The sequence below is a fragment of the Euprymna scolopes genome, chromosome 17 (genome assembly GCF_053919585.1).
Source record: "Euprymna scolopes isolate OS-2025 chromosome 17, ASM5391958v1, whole genome shotgun sequence".
In the NCBI taxonomy this organism is placed as follows: Eukaryota; Metazoa; Mollusca; class Cephalopoda; order Sepiida; family Sepiolidae; genus Euprymna; species Euprymna scolopes.
This window is the reverse complement of record NC_136498.1, coordinates 51,016,742-51,035,768: the sequence shown is the minus strand read 5'-3', so window position 1 is coordinate 51,035,768 and position 19,027 is coordinate 51,016,742. Positions and strand designations below refer to the sequence as shown.

Below are 19,027 nucleotides of genomic sequence, written 5' to 3'. Positions count from 1 at the left end.
TGTGTGTGTGTGGGTATTTATTTGCTCCCCCACCGAGCAAATTAGGCACAAGGCCAATTTTTAATGTGAGGAGTGAAGGGAGGGGGAAGGGAAAAAGGGGACCAGCTCCTGAGAGGTGGGAAATGGGAGCTGGTTAAAGGTCAGGTATGTGGGGTTGCCCCCACATCTGGTCCCCGCTTGCAGCATCTGTCGGAACAGATACTACACTTTGATCTTGTCGCCCAGGTCTGTGTGTGTGTGTGTTCAACTAAAAGTAAAAAATTACAAAACAAATAACCACAAAGTATATTATTTGTCAATGTTTACCGAGATGACTAATATCTAAAATTTAAAAAAATTAGTCATTCTTCTGGGGCAACTGGGCTAGGTTTTGTTAGGGGAAGAGGAGGGAATTGGCTATTTTATGTACTAATTTGGAAAAAAAAAATGCAGTGCTTTTTAAGATAGTTGATTGATCGATTTTTTTTTATTTTTTACATAGGCATCATCACTTATCAAGGCCAAGAGGCCACTCGAGGATAAGGGTTAAAAAGTGTACAGTAGAGTACAGTCGATTTTTTAAAAATATGTTGCTTTAAACAAAAACAATATTACGTGCTTAATTGTCATGACGCAAATAGTAATAGATCCAAAAATTACGAAAATTCATTGAGTAGAAAGTTATAGTTAAAAGTGATTTTTCCAGAAAATTGATAAAATTGTATTTTGCTTAGATGTTATGAAGTAGATGGTGATAAGGAGACCTTACCACGACCTTCGTCAGAAGGCAAATTTTAGATTACATTTTCATAATGCCCAAAATTTTAGCCTTATAGCGATAGACTTATTTATTTATTTTTTTAAATACTAAAAACACAACAGCAGTTGTTCAACTCGATGAATTTTCATAACTTTTGGATATATTTCTATTTTCAACATGACAATTAAGTGTGTAATATTATTTTCAACATGACAATAAAGTGTGTAATATTATTTTCAACATGACAATAAAGTGTGTAATATTATTTTCAACATGACAATTAAGTGTGTAATATTATTTTCAACATGACAATTAAGTGTGTAATATTATTTTCAACATGACAATAAAGTGTGTAATATTATTTTTGCTTAAAACAACATGTTATAAAGTTGCAGCAAAGTTACACAAAAGAACTTATTTATCTTGTAGAAAATGTAATCGGCTATGAAAATTCCAAGAGTGACACCAAAAATTCTTTGTAGCATTTCATGACGATAGCATACTAACTTGGTTTTTGCAAACTAATTATGAAGTCACTTGTAATATCCAAATTATTTTAAGAAATTATATCTATTTTTAATCTTTTTAATATAATTATTTATCTAAAGTCAAACACAAAATGTTAATTATAGTAGGGATGTTGAAATATTGTCTTGTGTACTATAAACAGTAAAAATGAATGATATATGCACACACATCAGATAGAGGGAGTGTGAAATATGTTTTATACTCTTTATTTATTGTTGCATATAACAACATATTTTTTTAAAACTCATTATTAGTATTGAACCTTGTTTTATTAAATAGCATTATCTATATACACCATAACTGTGACATCACGTCCCATTGACAAGTTGCTGACACCAAATGTTGTGTGCTGTGGCTTTCTCCTTCATCTTCTAGTTCTGACTGTGTCACCGTCTTGTCCACATTTGTGACTGTCGATTGGGAGCACACTTGCCCACAAGTATAAAAATAAAAGAAAACAAACACAGAAAAAATACAGATGCCGATACTTAACATGTATGTCAGCCTTCAATGCATTAAGGCCAACATCTACATCCTGTAATGAGTTCATCTCCCTATCTCCCTCAGGAACCTCCCAACATCTACGTCCTGCAATCAGTTCATCTCTCCATCTCCCTCAGGAACCTCCCAGCAAGCAACTGCCCTCAGTCGTATCCAAAATCTAACTGACCACCTCGGAGTTCAAGCCTCAACTAATTAAGCACCTGACTGACCACCCTTCCCCACCCTCATCAAGTGTTGTTCCTATTGTTCCCCTGACTCACAGTAACTTTCCCCCCACACTGCCTGCTGGCCCATTGTTCTCTAACTATCAGTCACTCATCACACCCTGAATTTAAATCTACCCTTACCTCTCTTTGTCTATGGTAAGAACAAATTTCTGCCCATTGTCTGCTTTATTTGTTTTTCTACGTCCTTCCTTAACAGCCGCAGGTCGACCATAATATCACATAACAATATATTAGCTTTTGTGTGCAATAGTAAATTTTAATGTTTTTTTTTTCTTTCACAGTAACCCAGCTATACACCATAAAGCCATTAATGTTGTTCGAAATTTATTGTACAACCATGACTTAGATTCCCGTTATGTGGAACCTGAAATAAAAGCTCGTTTGGCCGCGCTTTACCTCCCTCTTATTGGAATCGTCATTGAAGCGCTGCCACAACTCCATGACCCGAACATGAATAGTCGCTCTCGTGATTATTATGATGAAGAAAATGACCGCATTAACCAACGTGTTGCCATGGCCATTGCTGGACAAAGTGTGTACGAAAGAGTTTCAGAAATGGGCCTTCCACCGCCCGATGGTTCAACGAAGGTAACATGTTAACAATGTCTTCATTCGAGTTATTTTCTTTTTATAGTTATTGAAAAAAACAGCTTTTAAACTTATTATGCAAAGCAGTTACTGTAATGTTTTATTCAAAATAAATACTTAATGTACCCTGCATGATCTGGAATATATATATATATATATATATATATATATATATATATGGTGCTTTTCCAGAATTTCCTTCTATGTTAAAAAAAACAAAAATAAAGAAAAATTGGTATAATGCATACTATCATATTCCAAAAATTAGATAAATTGATCAAGTAGTTTTATTCTCATACAAAAAAATCAAATTTTATGAGTATCAGAGGAGTGAATGTCTTGCCCACTATTTTGAAAATACATCTTACAAAAAGAAGATGACCCAGCAATAATTCAAAGATTGCAAGATTTATATTGTAATATCTACTGATTCCCATTAATCGCTTAAAAATGATTTTCTTTATAAAAATAAAACTACTTGATCAATTCAGGTGAATTTTGGAATATGATATTTTTGTTTTGTTACGGATACATACATCTTAAAGATTTTGTTTTATTTTTGTTTTAATATGGGAGAATACTTTTTGTTACATGAATTCGCTATGAAAAATGTGAAAGAAACATTCTATCTTTGCTTGTATATAAAGGGCACTTTGTGCGCGAGTTTGTTTCCTGTGTATGTGAAATGGCTGGACCAATTTAAAAATTTTTTATACAACTTTATCTCATGTGTCTGGGAATGTTCTTAAATAGGTTTTGTATTAGAATGCACCTGATAAGTATTGAAAATAGATATTAAAAAAAAAAATCTGATTAAAGAAGCAACAATCCGATTTTGACCAACCTCTGTCCGATTGTCACAATATTACATCCCTCTGCCTATTTTACAAGTACTTTAATGGAATCTGCTCTGATGAACTCATAACACTTGCGACCTCTTGATCTACATACTTCCGACTAATAAGCAGCAAAATCCTACCCTTTCACTGTTGAGGTCCTTAGTTACCAGAAAGCCTAACTTGTCATCCATCCCCAAAGCTTTTCAATTGGGTTCAAGTTCAGTGAGCATGCAGGATGTCCCAAGAAATGCACTCTTGTAGAAAGGTTCGTCTTGCAGTGTGGATTGCAGCATTGTCCTTAATCCCCATACAAGCGATGATCCTCCATCATCAAAGATGCTTTTGTAGCATGCTAACATAACCAGCTGCTGTCTGACGACCCAGCACCACCCGGAGATTCTGTTTTCTGCTTCCCTGAATGTACTAATCTGCAGAAGTTTAAATGTGCTGTGAACAAACATCTCTTTGCGTAACTCTTTACTGTTCCCTGTTAGACACGATCCTAAACAATTTTGACAAAGCCGGCCTAATATCACAAGTGCATATTAGAAGTTTTATCACTGCATAAACAGAAGGGGGCCAGCATATAAAATCAAGTTAGTTCTTTGATAAGATGGGCACGTTCAAAATGAATGTTTCTGTTTAGAGCACAATTGAGCCATGATACTTTACTTTGCGGTTCAAACTTTAATTCAAGTCTTATATAAAATAATTTTATGAAATAGTACAATGTAGGCTAGAATGTATTGTGAACTAAGTCACTGCAGGAAGGCATATGAGCTTCCTATCGGTGCACTGCGATGGGTCCCTGACTGGAGCAGGCAATCAATTGATTTGATTGAAAAATGCGTGATTTCACCGATTTTAATGACAATAAAAGTATAGGAAGTGGGGAACATGCATTGATCATCATCCAGTTTCTGACAACGCCGGTCTCTCTGCTAGTGAATAAAAAAATATTTCTCCATTTTGGAGATGCCTGATAATATATATTGATTATTGATTAATACGATTCATAATCTATATTTATTATTGATTAATATGTTTAATAATATATATTGATTATTGATTAATAATGTATATTGATTATTGATTCATATGATTGATAATATATATTATTTGGACTACTCTTTGATCTTAAGAATGTTTCTGCGGATGTAAATTTCGATCTTATTCATGTATCTTGGCAGTGGCTCTTATTGGTGAATAGTTAATTGGAAAAAAAGAATGAAAACATTCTTTCCACCATTCTCCACAGATCCAAAATAGATTCTTGTCAAAGTAGATTGATATCAAAGTGCAGTATATGTTCTGTCCTGATCATTGGAAAAGATCTTTCTAAACTGAGACAATTTTACTTTTTACTCAAATTGTAACACCCCCTCTTATGAAGTTATGTAAGAACCCCTGATCTTTGAAAACTTGGCTTGTGTCGTCTTCATACTTCTGGAGGGCAATCACATTGAATCTAGTATGCTGAAAATGAATAACAAAACTCGTGCAGGCAAGAAGGACAACAGATGCTAGAGTTCTATTCTACGAAAGGTTAATTTCACAAAGTTTACAGACTTTTTACATATATGTACACATGAAGTTCTTAGTAAGTTTTAAGTCTCAAATCTCTCTTCTCTTCGGAGATAGTGTCAGACGGGTTGGAGGAGGGCTCACGTCTTTAGAGAGCAGTGTGGTTACTTCGAGTTCCACGCACAAACCCTCGCTGGAAAACTGACTAATTTCGCGCGACACTAGCACTATATAGTAAGGTCAGGTGTGGGGGAGATGATTTCCTAAGCCAATCAAATTACGCCATGCACTTACGAAAAAACCCAGATTGCGTGTGTGCACTTCAGTCATATCGCTAGCTTGCAATCTGAGATTCAAAGTCAACATCTAATTCCCATGACTCCCATGGGTCATCGGCTGTCAGTCAGAATCCCTGGCACTGAGTTCGTCGAGGCCAGACAATGCCAAAGTTATTGTTCCCAGATTTCTGTCGTCAATTTTGAATAACAAAATATATATCTCTGACTTTCAAACAATAAGTAAATATATCTATTTTGACAATGAAATAAAATGTATATTTATATTCTCTATTGTGAACCTTCGGGATATCCGCTTTTACCCGGGAGCTATTAAAACTATCTTAGCATACCCGGCTCCCCAATGAGGGGCAATTCGCTCCCTCAGGTCGATCACGTTACAAAATCAAGGGTTCCCCCCCCCCCTCTTCTCCCTCTTTTTTGAGCTGGATTTTTCCCACATTAAAAACTGATCTGATTACCCCCAGAGGAAAGTGAGTAAACAAAGACTTCTATGTCTTCCCATTACTTACTCATATTTGTTTCCCGTTTTATTTAATTTTATTTTCATATTACTATTAAGTGTTTTTTTTTAATTTTGTAGATGAGGATTGATTATTTGTATTGTTTGGATTCTTCGGACTACTGTTCTCATCTTCACAACGTCGATGTAGCCTTCTTCAGCAGTATCTTGTTGAACACTGGCATCTTTCTGTTACACTCTTGCATTTGTATGGGATTTCAAACAGAATCCTTTATTTAATCCATGGGGGTAGCATGCTCTCGCTCCATCAATCATGGATAGAAGTCCTGTATAATTCACAATTGTATTTTGATTGTCGTTCGCACTGATGATTGATTCTTCACCCTCCAGAAGAGAGTAACTTAGAACTGAATTTACCAAGTACTTTATCCACTATGCAAGGACCCAAGTTTGACAAGATACACCTGAAGAAAGTCAGAAGTTATATCGATCGAAACATTGTGAAAATAACATTCAAGATGAGGACAGTAGTTCGAAAAATAAAGTGAGAATGTGTGTGAAGACACTTCTCAACCTATATACTCAACAAATTTTTGATCTACAGACTTGAAATTTAGTATATAAAGAGTAGTCAGTCACGTGGAAAACTTTGTAATTGGTTTTCATCCGGAAAGAAAAGGCTGCTCTAAGGGCTCAAAATTGAAAAATTGGCATGTGCGAGTCATCGGATTTTTATCTGTTTGTCGATTGTTTCATGAATGTGCATGCATAAATGGTTCACATAGCAGATTTTTTGTTAAGAATAAGTAGTTTTGAACACACATTTTAAAGATTGTGTCAAGCTGGTTTAATGGTTATCTTACTTGACTCACTGTCTTTAGGTTTTGGTTTTGGTTTGATCTCAGATCGAGTATTTTTTTTTACTCACAAGAAGTGAACTGTTTAGAAAAACATGCACATGTCTCAGTTTCTGTATGAATTAAAATGTAATATTTACGCATATTTTATGACTGGGCAATGCCAGGTGGCCTGCTAGTATGTACTAAAAGTGTGTTTCTCACACAATATTCTTTCTTAAAAAATGTTATTTACTGTTAATCATTTATTGAAGTGAAAATTGCATTAAATGCTTCTACTTTGTATATATTTCCATCATTACAGACAAAGAAATGTATGCTGAATGCTGAAGCCACTCGCAATCTTTTGATTTGTTTCCTATGGGTTCTTAAGAATGCGGACATTACAGTCTTAAAGACATGGTGGTCAGATCTTCCATTATCTCGACTCAGTCGAATACTTGAAGTGATTTATTTGGAAGTGTCTAATTTTGAGTATAAGGTAAGCATACCTATCACATTCTCAACAGAACTTTTTCTTATATTCAATATATGTATATATTACAAAATGTTGACAAAGCGGTTGTTTTTTTTTTGTTTTCTTGTAATAATTCAAACATTCCCTAAAAAAAAAAAAAAAAAAAATTGTATTTATATATTTTTTGTTTTTAGTAATAAAGAATTTATTTTTTAAGAATTGGAATTTATTTTACATGATATTGATAATTAAATTATATTAGTTAGTGTCAGATTTTTTTATGATATTGTAGATTGAGCTTAAAATATTTTTAGTAAATATTTTTGTAAAAATAAAGTTTTTTTTTTTCTGTTTATTACCAAAATGACTATAAATAATATAATCAAATAATTGGAACTTAAATATGTAAACAATTTTTGCTGTTTGAAAACACTTTTACTTCACATTGAAATTGCACTTTTATTTTTCTTTCACCTGCATCACAGTTTGAGCTTTTAAGCAGAAAAAAAAAAAAAAAAGAAATGTTTTAGATCAAAACAAACGTATTTTATGTGCTATGAATGATGTGCAACACTTTATGATTAAAAAATTTGTAAAATGACGTGTTCTTGGAAATAGACATTTTAGTGTTTGTTCAGAATTTCCCCATATATTGAAAAAATAAAAATAAAAAAAATCTGGGTACTTGTACAGTTTAGTCAAGACATTAAAAAATGAAAATATCGAAAAAAGGTTATATTTCACGTATCCGTTATGAAACAAGGTTCTCCGAAAAAAAAAATTCGCTTAATTTCATCAAGTAGTTTTTTTTTTTTTTTTTACAGCGAAAAAACAATTTGTTATGATACCGAGCAAAAGGTTTTATTTTTAGGAAAAAAAGCTAGAATTAAAGATGGGAAGGGAGTGTCGGCGCTTTACATTGAGTTATCTCCCTGTCACATGTTGTTCAACTTCAGCAAATTTCACAATGGCTGACTTCAACCCGTTCTCATAAGAACATGTTTTTCTGCTGTAAAAAAAAAACTACTGGATCAAATTAAATGAAATTTTTTTTCGGAGATCTTCAGTCCAAAGCAGATACGTACAATATAACCTTTTTTTTCGATATTTTCAATTTTTAATGTCTTGACTAAACTGTACAAGTGCCAAAATCTGTATAATGTGCATATTCGTAACTGAACAAAAATGTCATAAATTGATCAAGTAGTTTTATTTTTAACTAAGAACATCAAATTTTATGATTAAGCCACCATCTTGAAAAAAACAAGGGTAGATAACTCCACAATAATTCAAACTTGTGAGATCAGACTTGTAATCGCTTAAATGGTTTAAAAATGAGTTTCTTTATAAAAGTGAAACTACTTGATCAATTTATGATTTTTTGGAATATGATCTTTTCATTCTGTTATACATTATGAAAATTTTCTGTGTTTTTTTTTTTTTTTAATATTGGGCAATTCTGGACAGCCATGCTATTTTCTTTTTTAAGTTGAACAATAAAATGCATGTTATTCCTAGTTTTAATATATTTGAAAGGTTACTTTATAAAATCTATTTATCTTCATTTAATCAAACTATATACTCTTGGGTTTTATCTTGGTCTCTGTTGTAATCAGCAACACTTTACTGACTAAACAGAATGTGGCCATGATCGATCAGAGATATTATACCTTTATATTTTCATCCTGCAATTGGTTTTTACTTGGTTGTCAAGTGAATTCTTGAAATGCTCTGAAGCTGAACTGCTGATGGAGCTGAAATAGCAAAATCATTTCGAGGAAGCTTTTCTTGGCTGAATATAACTCGACTATTTTTCAAATTAGTGACCACCTCCAAGATTTATGCTGGACATTATTTTTTTCTATTTGACTCCTACATAAAGTTAACACTGGGGCTGGTTAGATATTTTTGTTATTTTTTACCGATATTTGTTGAAGAGCACATCTTCATACATTTTTACACCTTGCTTTTTAGTTGTTAATTGATAACAATTTTCTTCCCTTTTCCCTAATGGTATCATTCTTCATCCAGTTCCTATTTTCTTTGTTTCTTTCATTAATATTACCAGATAGCTTGTCCTTGAACAATCCTAATCACAACAACATGGAAAGTAATTATTTAAAACTACTTGACATACCTTGTATTTTGATGCATAACATGTGCCAGCAGCATAAAAAAAATGCTCTGTCCACAGGAATTGAATGAGAAATCAAGTTTAAAATTCCAAGAATATTAACTTTGACACACCTTAACTTGACCTCGCGATAAAACCATCAAACTATAGTGTATGGAATAATTGTGTTGACACACTAGTTCTTGCTAGATCACGAAAATTAAGCAATGTGAAGCCTGGCTAGTATCAGATGGAATTGTCTATCATCTTTTCATGACAGGGATATATATGTGGCTGCAGACCACTTATGAAATTTATATTCTTTGTAAGCTTTCACCTTTGGAGGAAACTGGCATAGCCCACACAGGGCTAATACGACACCAGTTTGCATGATAGTATTAAATAACAAAATTATGAAAATTTGAAAACCAGTTTGATAATAAATAAGGTTATTTGATTTATGTCAATTCTGTGCAATTGTTCTTTTTTTTTTTTTCCCCCCTTTTCTAAGTATGAATTAGCATGGTATAAATTTTTTTCAACTAACATGATTCTATTGTTAGCATTAGTTTCCACAGTTATTGTTGAAATCAGGTGTTTATAAGAAAGACCACATGCAGGTTGCAAACATTCATAAATAAAAGTGGTACTATTGATTGATTTGAACTTGGCATATGTATGTTTCTGAATTTTTGAGATGATAATTGATAATTTGCATTATTTGAACTACTTATCTCATCCTGAATGTTATTCTTAGGTTTTGGTCAATGTAACCTCCGACCTTCTTCAACTATATCTTGTCAAATTTGGGTATCTTTCTGTTGAACTCTGGAATCTGCACAGGGCCAGCATGCCTTCGTTGGCATAACGATACAGTACTTGATGAAATTCAGTTTTAAATGAAACTTGTGGAGATTGAAGGTTCAGTCCTCAGTGTAGGTTATACTAAGAATATAATTACAAATTGCTTAAGACTTCTACTCAGTCATGATTGACGGAATAAAAGCATGCTACTCCTGTGGTTAAAGGATTCCGTTCAAAATTTTGTGCAGATTTTTGAATTTGATATAAAGATTCCTGAATTCAACAAGATATAACTGAATAAAGTTGGAGGTTACAGTGGCCAAAATGTGTGAGACCAACACTCAAGATGAGAACAGTCGTCCAAATGATATAAATTGTCATATCCAGGTCATCATGTCACATCATTATCCACTTCATTGCAGCCATTTTGCAATTGTTCTGTTAAAACTCAAAGAAGTAAGTGGTTGGTTCTTGTCTCCTAACACATGTGGTTGGGCCGGTTACTTGAAAATATTTTCTGAAAGCATCTCTAGAGCTTTATTTTGCACTGTCCTCCCATATACAGCACTTGATATTCTTAAATCATTACCCAGTTGATAACAAACTCAATGTCACTTAAGTTTGGTGATGTAACAAGAACTGTTGTGTCAAGGTGGTTATACCATATATTATAGTACATATTAAATTATTACAGAATTTTAAGTCGACTGCTTCTGATAGCTGACATGATAGCTAGATTGATATATTTTATCATCGATTGATGTTACATTATTTTTCTGAATAAAATACCTTTTTTTTTTTGCATGTTTTGATCAATATCTTTATTTGCTTATTTGTATTTTATTTTGCAGTTTACTTTTTGCATTTTCACATTTTATTCTAAGTTTTGTTTAGAAATGTACTTCCTTTGTTTTCATATGAAATATCTTTACAAAATATTTAAACCTATGATAAAGTTTCAACGTATAAGTATTTTTGTTGAGTACTCATATTAATTGATTTAAGGAAGCCATGAATTTTCTTAAAAGTTTATATTTGAGATTAATTCAGTATTTGTAATGATGTTCAATAATTTAATAACAAAACATTTATTTTTCTTTTATATGTGTGTGTGTGTATATATATATATATATATATATATATATATATATAAATGTTTTAGCTTTTTCATCCATTTTAAAATAAAGGCTTGAGGACATCTAGCTGATTTACAGCTTTGACTGAAATATGTCTGCAAATGTATAGCTATAAATAAAAGGGTTTATGCATAGTTATTGAGCATTTGGCACTTGCACAGTTTAGTCAAGACATAAAAAAATGAAAATAGTGAAAAAAGGTTATATTGTACGTATCCGTTTTGAACTGAAGATCTCCGAAAAAAAATTAATTTAATTTGATTGAGTAGGTTTTTTTTTATATAGCGGACAAACACATTTTTATGACAGCATGTTGAAGGCAGACATCTTGGATTTAAAAAAAATTTTGTTTGGAGTTTAGAAACGCTACGGGGAGATAACTCCAGTTAAAGTGCCGACATTCCCTCCCCATCTTTATTACTAGCTTTTCTTCCTAAAAATCAAACCTTTTGTTCGGTATCATAACAAATTGTTTTTTTTTTTTTTTTGCTGTGAAAACAAAAGCTACTTGATGAAATTAAGTGAAATTTCTTTTTTTCGGAGAACTCCATTCCATAACAGATACGTACAATTTAAACTTTTTTTTTTTTTTTTCGATATTTTCATTTTTTAATGTCTTGATTAAACTGTACAAGTACTGAACATTTTTATATAGAAATAGCAAAGGTCACTGAAATTGACCCATATACATAAACTTACCTGGGTTATTATGTGTGTATTTGTTAATTCTAACTTATTTAAGTCATTATACAAAGTTTCAACTCGATGGTAAAAAATTTAGATATCCTGTGAGTTAATGGGTTAATAACTTTGGTTCCTATTCAGAATTCCGCCATATTAATAAGGAAAAATCTGTATGATGTACATACCCATGACAAAAAGAAAATATATTTTAATAATCAGATAAATTGATTGAATAGTTTTATTTTTAAACAAGAAAATCAAATTTTATGAGTAAATAAAGAGTGTCCATCTTGTTCACCCTTTTGAAAACAATTACAAATAACAAAAAACGAAGGGAGATAACTTAATTCAACTTGCAAGATTTCAGTTGTAATACCCACAAGTTCTCTTTAATCACTTAAAAATGATTTCCTTTATAAAGATAAAACTGCTTAATCAATTTACATAATTGTTGGAATGGGATATTTTTATTTTGTGGCAGGTAGGTACATCATACAGTTTTCTTTAATTTTTTTTTTTTTTTTTAATATAGGGCGAATTCTGAACAAGAGCCATAACTTTAAGCATGAAACTTTGTAACAAAATAACAAGATTCAACATAAAATAGTTTGAAAAGGTGTGATAGGCTGTAGAACAAAATAACCAACCAAATGCAGACAATGAATAACTTTGATCATTTTTCTTTTTCAATTGAACTACTAAGATCAGAAAAGATAACTGAAATGATTTAGTTTTTTTAAAATTAACTATTTAATAATTATAAACCAGGTAAACACACAATTATAAATATTATAAAGGTGATATTTTATATAGTGAAGCAACAAACAGATATCAAGTTTTACAGAACTGGATATTTTGATTCATTCTTTTGTTATATATTCTAAATTTGTTTCATTTACTGTGATTTTTTTTTTAAATTTGTTTTTTGTTTGAATTTCAAATATTTTTTTAATTTTAAAAATGCATGCATGCTTTTTGTGTTTGCTTTTTTATATCACATTTTCTGTTTTCTCACACACGGTTCCTCTTCTGAACACACTCTTCTTTTTCATGCAAATGTTTTATATCTCACCTTTTTCTCCAGTCACATAGCCTCAAATTATTTTTACACTCATACAGATTGTTTGCAATTTTTTTTTTTTTCAAGTTTTTTTATTGTGAAGCAGCATTATACTCTGCCATTTTATACATCTTTGAAAGACCCACAAAATAAATGGTTTATAACTGGTATTTACATTTTTTTTCAGCTAAGATTGATTACAATTAAAATTAGAAAAAAATGCTATGCACAGATTATGCTTAGATGCAGTTTAATTCTACTGTAATAATATGACTGGCTGGAGGAAGGGGGCACAAATTAAAAATTCAAAAACATTAATAATTGAAGTAGAAAAAAATATTTTTAGAGATTAGAAAACCATACATTCCTTTATCTGTGATTTTAATAAGTTCAAACAATGGAAAAGAGAATAAATATTATTTTAAGGGTGGGGGGTTTGAAGGGCTGACAAAATGTAAATGACAATGAGCTAGAGGAAAGGCAGTAAATTGACATAACTTAAATATATAACAGAAGAACACATGAGCCCGAAAAAAAAAAAAAAAAACATGAATAAAGCAAGTCAGAGAGGTCAGAATTTATGTACAGGTCTGCAAACTGGTTGTTCATCTGATAGAAAGTCAAATATAAATTAAAATTACGATTTTTGTAAAAGAAAAAAAATAATTATCTTGTTCTTTCATTCATAAGGAATAACTCTTGAACAGCAAGAAACGTAAATTGAATCATGACCCCTGCACAGATAACATCAGATTTATAACTCAGACTTTAAAATTCAACACTCATCCTGCTACATGGCTACTAGGGGTTGATATATAGAAACGTTTCATGATGTATGCAGTAATATAATCATGTTAGATGCATAGTTTGGTATCTGAAACATTATGTGTGAATCTTTTCTTTTTCATGGATTTAATGTATTGAAAATATATTGAAATATATTTTTCATGGGTTTAATTTTTGTAGAAATTAAAATAAATATATTGAAAATATACGGAAATATATTTTTCATGGATTTAGTTTTTTTAGAAGTTAAAATAAATTGCAAATATATTGAAATATATTTTTCATAGATTTAATTTTTTTAGAAATTAAAATAAATATATTGAAATATATTTTTCATAGATTTAATTTTTTTAGAAATTAAAATAAATATATTGAAATATATTTTTCATGGATTTAATTTTTTTAGAAATTAAAATAAATCTATTGAAATATATTTTTCATGGATTTAATTTTTTAGACATTAAAATAAATATATTGAAATATATTTATCATAGATTTAATTGTTTTAGAAATTAAAACAAATATATTGAAAATATGTCGAAATATATTTTTCATGGATTTAATATTTTTTAGAAATTAAAATAAATATATTGAAATATATTTTACATGGATTTAATTTTTTTAGACATTAAAATATATATATTGAAAATATATTGAAATATATTTTTCATGGATTTAATATTTTTTAGACATTAAAATATATATATTGAAAATATTTTTCATGGATTTAATTTTTTTAGACATTAAAATATATATATTGAAAAAAGAAAAGGTAACAATGCTGGAGCAGCATTACATATAAAACATTCTTAATAATCAAACCTCTGTTAGAATGGAAACAAAGCTTCAGATAACAACGAAAGGAAGGAGTAATACTATGTTGACTTCTCGTGGGTCATATAAAAATTATGCATTCCTGCTTGATTATCTTGGTCTATCAGATCAGGTTGTTTAAAGATAAGGATTTCTTGATGCACCAAAAATTGATATTATTGTTTTTTTTTGTTTTTTTTTCTTTTTCTCTTTTGCAAGACTCAATTATGCTCTGCAAAGTTAAAAACAAAATACAACAATTTTCCTCTACAAAACAACCAAACCAAACCAAACCAAATACCATGAATGAATATTTGAAAATATAAAGAACTTGAAGCATAATTTTTTTTCCAAATTACTAGATACAGCATTAAATGACCTTTAAACTGTTTATATGCCATAAAACAAAACACCCAAACCAAGCCATGCATGCACAATAAAAAAAAAAGTCCTGACTCTGTTGTATAATGAGTGTGGCCATTATTAATTGGAAACATCATCTTTGATATCTTCGTCTAGTTGTTCTGATTGTCAAGTGGGACAATAGGTTAGGCTGAACTGCTGTAGAAGTTGAAATTAAGATCATAATGTTTTAATCTCTTTTTCATTACATTAAATTATTTTTAATAGTTGCAATTATTAGCATTTGTCACTTAGAGGTGGGCAATTGGCTAAAAAAAGCATGACTAATAATTTTTAAAAAATCGACTTTTGTGCGATGAACTCAAGTTTTAGAAATCCCTTCTAACTATGCCATCTGTTTGTAATCTTCAACAAAATTTTATTGATCAACAATTATGATTGCAAATTTGACTGATTGTATATATAAAGAAGAATCAGTTGCACTTGGACCTAAATAGCACACACACACACATAATGATGATAGGGTGCTTATTTAGAATTGAACCTGTTTTTAAATAAAAAGACAGAAAAATCTGTTAAAAATAACTTTATTGTGTATGTACTCATTATGGAATGAAGATGTGATATACCAAAAATCATGTAAATTGATCAAGCAACTTTTTTTTTGTCCCACTTCATCATAAATTTCTGATTTTCTTAAATCAGAATTTTATGATTAAGTAAGACAATCTTGATCCACTATGTTTTATAGATAAGGGGGAGACAACTCGGTTCAAACTACTGAGCCTTCTGATGGTTCCATCAGCCATGACCAGATATAAATCTTAAGTAACATTTATTTTTAGTTATTACCTGTAGAAAGGATTGAACCTTCACCTTCTAGAAAACTGTCACTTAGAATTATTATTTAACAACTTGGTTCGATAGATGAATTCATTAAGTATAAATCAATACTAAGTGACAGTCTTATTGAGGTTGAAGGTTCAATTTTCACTAGAGGCAAAATTAACTAAAAATAAAATAAAAATTACTTTACACATATACACAGTCATGGCTAGGGCAATGATAGCAGTCTATTGTTGTGGATAAAATAAAGGGTTTAGTTTGAAATTTTGTGTGGATTCCAGAATGACATAGAATGCCTAGCATTCTCAAATAGTCAACTGTCTGTGAAGGTTCCTTGTTGCTTAACTTTGGTGATATACTAAAAAACCAATGTTTCAACATGATAGCTTCACTTTTTTTTTTATCTGTTTTCTCATCTTTTCCATATTTACCTGTGTTATTTTGTTTACTTGAAATCAACATGTTTCTGTGTATGTCTGTCTGTCTCTCTCCCCTCTTTTTCTCCCTCTTTTCTCTCTTTTTTCCCCTTTTTCTCTCTCTTCTCCTATTTATCTCTCCTCTCTCCATTCTTTCTCTTTTCTCTCTCCGTATCTTCTTACTCTTTCTTCTCTCTCTACTTTTTTTCTCTTCTTTCTATCCCTCCTCTCCATCCTCTTTCTTTTCTCTCTCCCTATCTTCTTACTGTTTCTTCGCTCCCTTTTTTCTCTTTATTCGCTCTCATTCCTTTCTTTGTCTCTCACTTCCTCATTCCTCTCTCTCTCCTTCCACTTTTTCTCTTCTCTCTCCATTCTCTTTCTTTTCTCTCTCCCTATCTTCTTACTCTTTCTTCTCCCCTTTCTTTCTTTCTCTCTCTTCTCTCTCACTCCCTTTCTTTGACTCTCACTTCCTCATTCCTTCTCTCTCTCTCTCCTCCCTCTACAACAGTGTGATGCTGATAATGTCTGACTTTTTGTGTCTCTTTTCTACCCTATCTATCCTTTCACGTTTTCAATTTACTCATCATAATTTATACATTTTTTTGTTAGTCTAATTTAATGTGTACACCACTGCCTCCTTTCCAGGGGAGCTACATTCTTGAACCGCCGGTTCCTTCCATTATCAAGGTTTGTGTCCTCATAAAGACAATTTGGTTGTAGTCTATTATTCCAGCTCTTTCTATTCTCTTCTTGCTCGTCTCTACTACTGCTCTCTTCATATGTTTGTCTTTTATATCCTTATGTCTCATGCCATGTCAAACATCAACCCCTTTTTACAGTGATGGTTGTCAGATGGAAGCCAAGAGCTGCTTCTGCTGCTGCTCTGTTATAATGTTTGGAATAGCTTAGCTCAAAGCTAATTTGGATTTTAATAAAATCACTTTAAAAAAATATATATTTTTTTTAAATCAAAGCACTTTATAAATTTAAAAAAAACTAGACATTTTTAATAATTAATATATTTGTTTGATAAAATTAAGACAGGTATACTTATTTTCATATGAATATCAAATTGAAGTCCTTTTGTAATGTTAACATGGCTTCATATCTGAAATGTGATTTTGATCTTTTTCAATGTGTCAATTTATTTTTCTTTTAAAGTAAATATTGAATAATGCCAAACAAGTTTTTTTATGAGTTGGAGAAAAATATTAATTATTTTCCATTCTGTACATATTTATACATAATGTTCAATATTGTTTTTTACATACGTTTGAATAACAATGATTATTTGTATGGATTGTGAAAAGTTGGCACACAGTTCAAATTCTTTTGAAGCAGGGAATTTTTCCCTCAGCACCAAAATCAACAGAGTCTATGCCATTTCTGAAATGGCCTTTTCTTTGTTGATTGTGTTCTAGGAGGTCCACATTCCTTGCTTTATCTTCTCTCTTTGAGAAGGGAGTTAGCTTACTGCTAATTGACTGAGGCATCTCTACCGAAAATGCTGACGGGGCTGCCTAGGCAATTTTCAGGTCAGAGTGCTCCTTTTTGGGCGCACTGGCTCATTAGTTCTACTCTCCGACTCTAGTATCATATCTTCTCGCCGTCTGAAAGAGAGATACCCAGAATTCAAATCCTTTCAAAGCTATTCACTTATAGGGAAAGTATGAACCCACAGTTTATCAGTAAAAAATAACTGTGGAAATTAATCTATGGCTGTTTCACAAGAGTTAACTACAGGTAGCTGTTTAATTGGAATTATTTGACTTGAATTTGAACCATAACAACAAAAATGTGTTTGCCTTAAAGAACCTACAGGAAAATATGTTGGTACGTTGTGAAACAAATGGTAATCTTGCTGTGTGGTTAACAGCCAAGTTAAATCGAAAATAAAACAACTGCAACTAATAATTTTCAACAAATGCATTAAAATTGAATTTTCTATTGACCTGTATACTTCTAAAATTCTGAAATTTCCATAAAGTTTTTAAAATTTTAAAATGTTTCAGTATCTTGAAGCTAAATGAAAATTGTAAGTGGCCATTTTTAATTGTTTTTACTTTTTTTTTACTAATTAAGGCCTGGAGGCCACTCAAGGATAGGGCTAATGAGTGTCAGTTGGCTGGTAAGATAACACTGTAATTATAAATAATGGTGGAACTTGAATAGTGTTTGTTTATTTAAGAGGATAGCTCAACAGAAACTTGTTCATGTTAGACTTGAAAACGGCCATGTTATAATCAGGTGGGAAGTAGCCCTACAGTATTGTGTTCTAGGAAAGAAACTTTGTTCATAAGAGTTATGTTTTAGGCGCAGATATGTAATAAAGAAATTGTTAGCAGTTCTTGTGGCTAGACGAATGTCCACTGCGAATGTTCTACAGGGGGGGGGGTGCATAGGTAGAAGTTTAGTTGAGCCCCGAATATGAAAATAATGATAGAGTATAGCTACTCGCTATGTCTCATTTGTGAGAAAGTGTAAGCAGGGTGGAGAAAAGGGCTTCGACGATTAGATTTCGAAGCTGGTTTTGAACCTTGCCAAGACAAGAAAAGGTACTCTTAATAGCTCCTCCCTAGATGTGGCAACAAAACTGGTCTGAAATAGTACTATTGACAAAATCCTTATTTTGAAATTAAAAAAATATATATATATATGTATTTTAAGTTTCAGAATGTTAAAAGTATACAGGTTGATAAAAAATTTAATTTTATTGCATTTAGTAAAAATTATTTGTTATATATGTATGTATAGTAGTAAGTTATGAAAGTATATATTGCCATGTATATTTTTATAACTTACTACTTAGCTCTACCTATATATTGAACACTGTTGAAGTAAATACTGAAGGCTTAAGCAAAAAAATTATATCTTTGTACCTTAAATTATGTGATTATATGAAGTAGTCATAAATATTCAATTTCTATGCTGTTAACTATGCTGCAAGATTGCCAAACATGCAAATCTAACCAAAATGTATTCGC

General features: G+C 31.2%; 1 protein-coding gene across 4 annotated transcripts in view; it reads left to right on the top strand.

Annotated features, from left to right (window-relative positions):
• LOC145296754 (dedicator of cytokinesis protein 7-like) overlaps positions 1–19,027 on the top strand; it is a 250,331-nt gene that overhangs the window by 113,740 nt on the left and 117,564 nt on the right. For 3 of the 4 annotated variants that reach the window (XM_080142795.1, XM_080142793.1, XM_080142792.1), the window contains exons 28-29: positions 2,280–2,586; positions 6,870–7,046. In XM_080142795.1, coding sequence (XP_079998921.1) covers positions 2,280–2,586; positions 6,870–7,046 — 484 coding nt within the window. Of the gene's footprint in view, positions 1–2,279; positions 2,587–6,869; positions 7,047–16,688; positions 16,731–19,027 lie in introns of all 4 variants that reach the window. The other variant, XM_080142794.1, reaches the window with a different exon arrangement.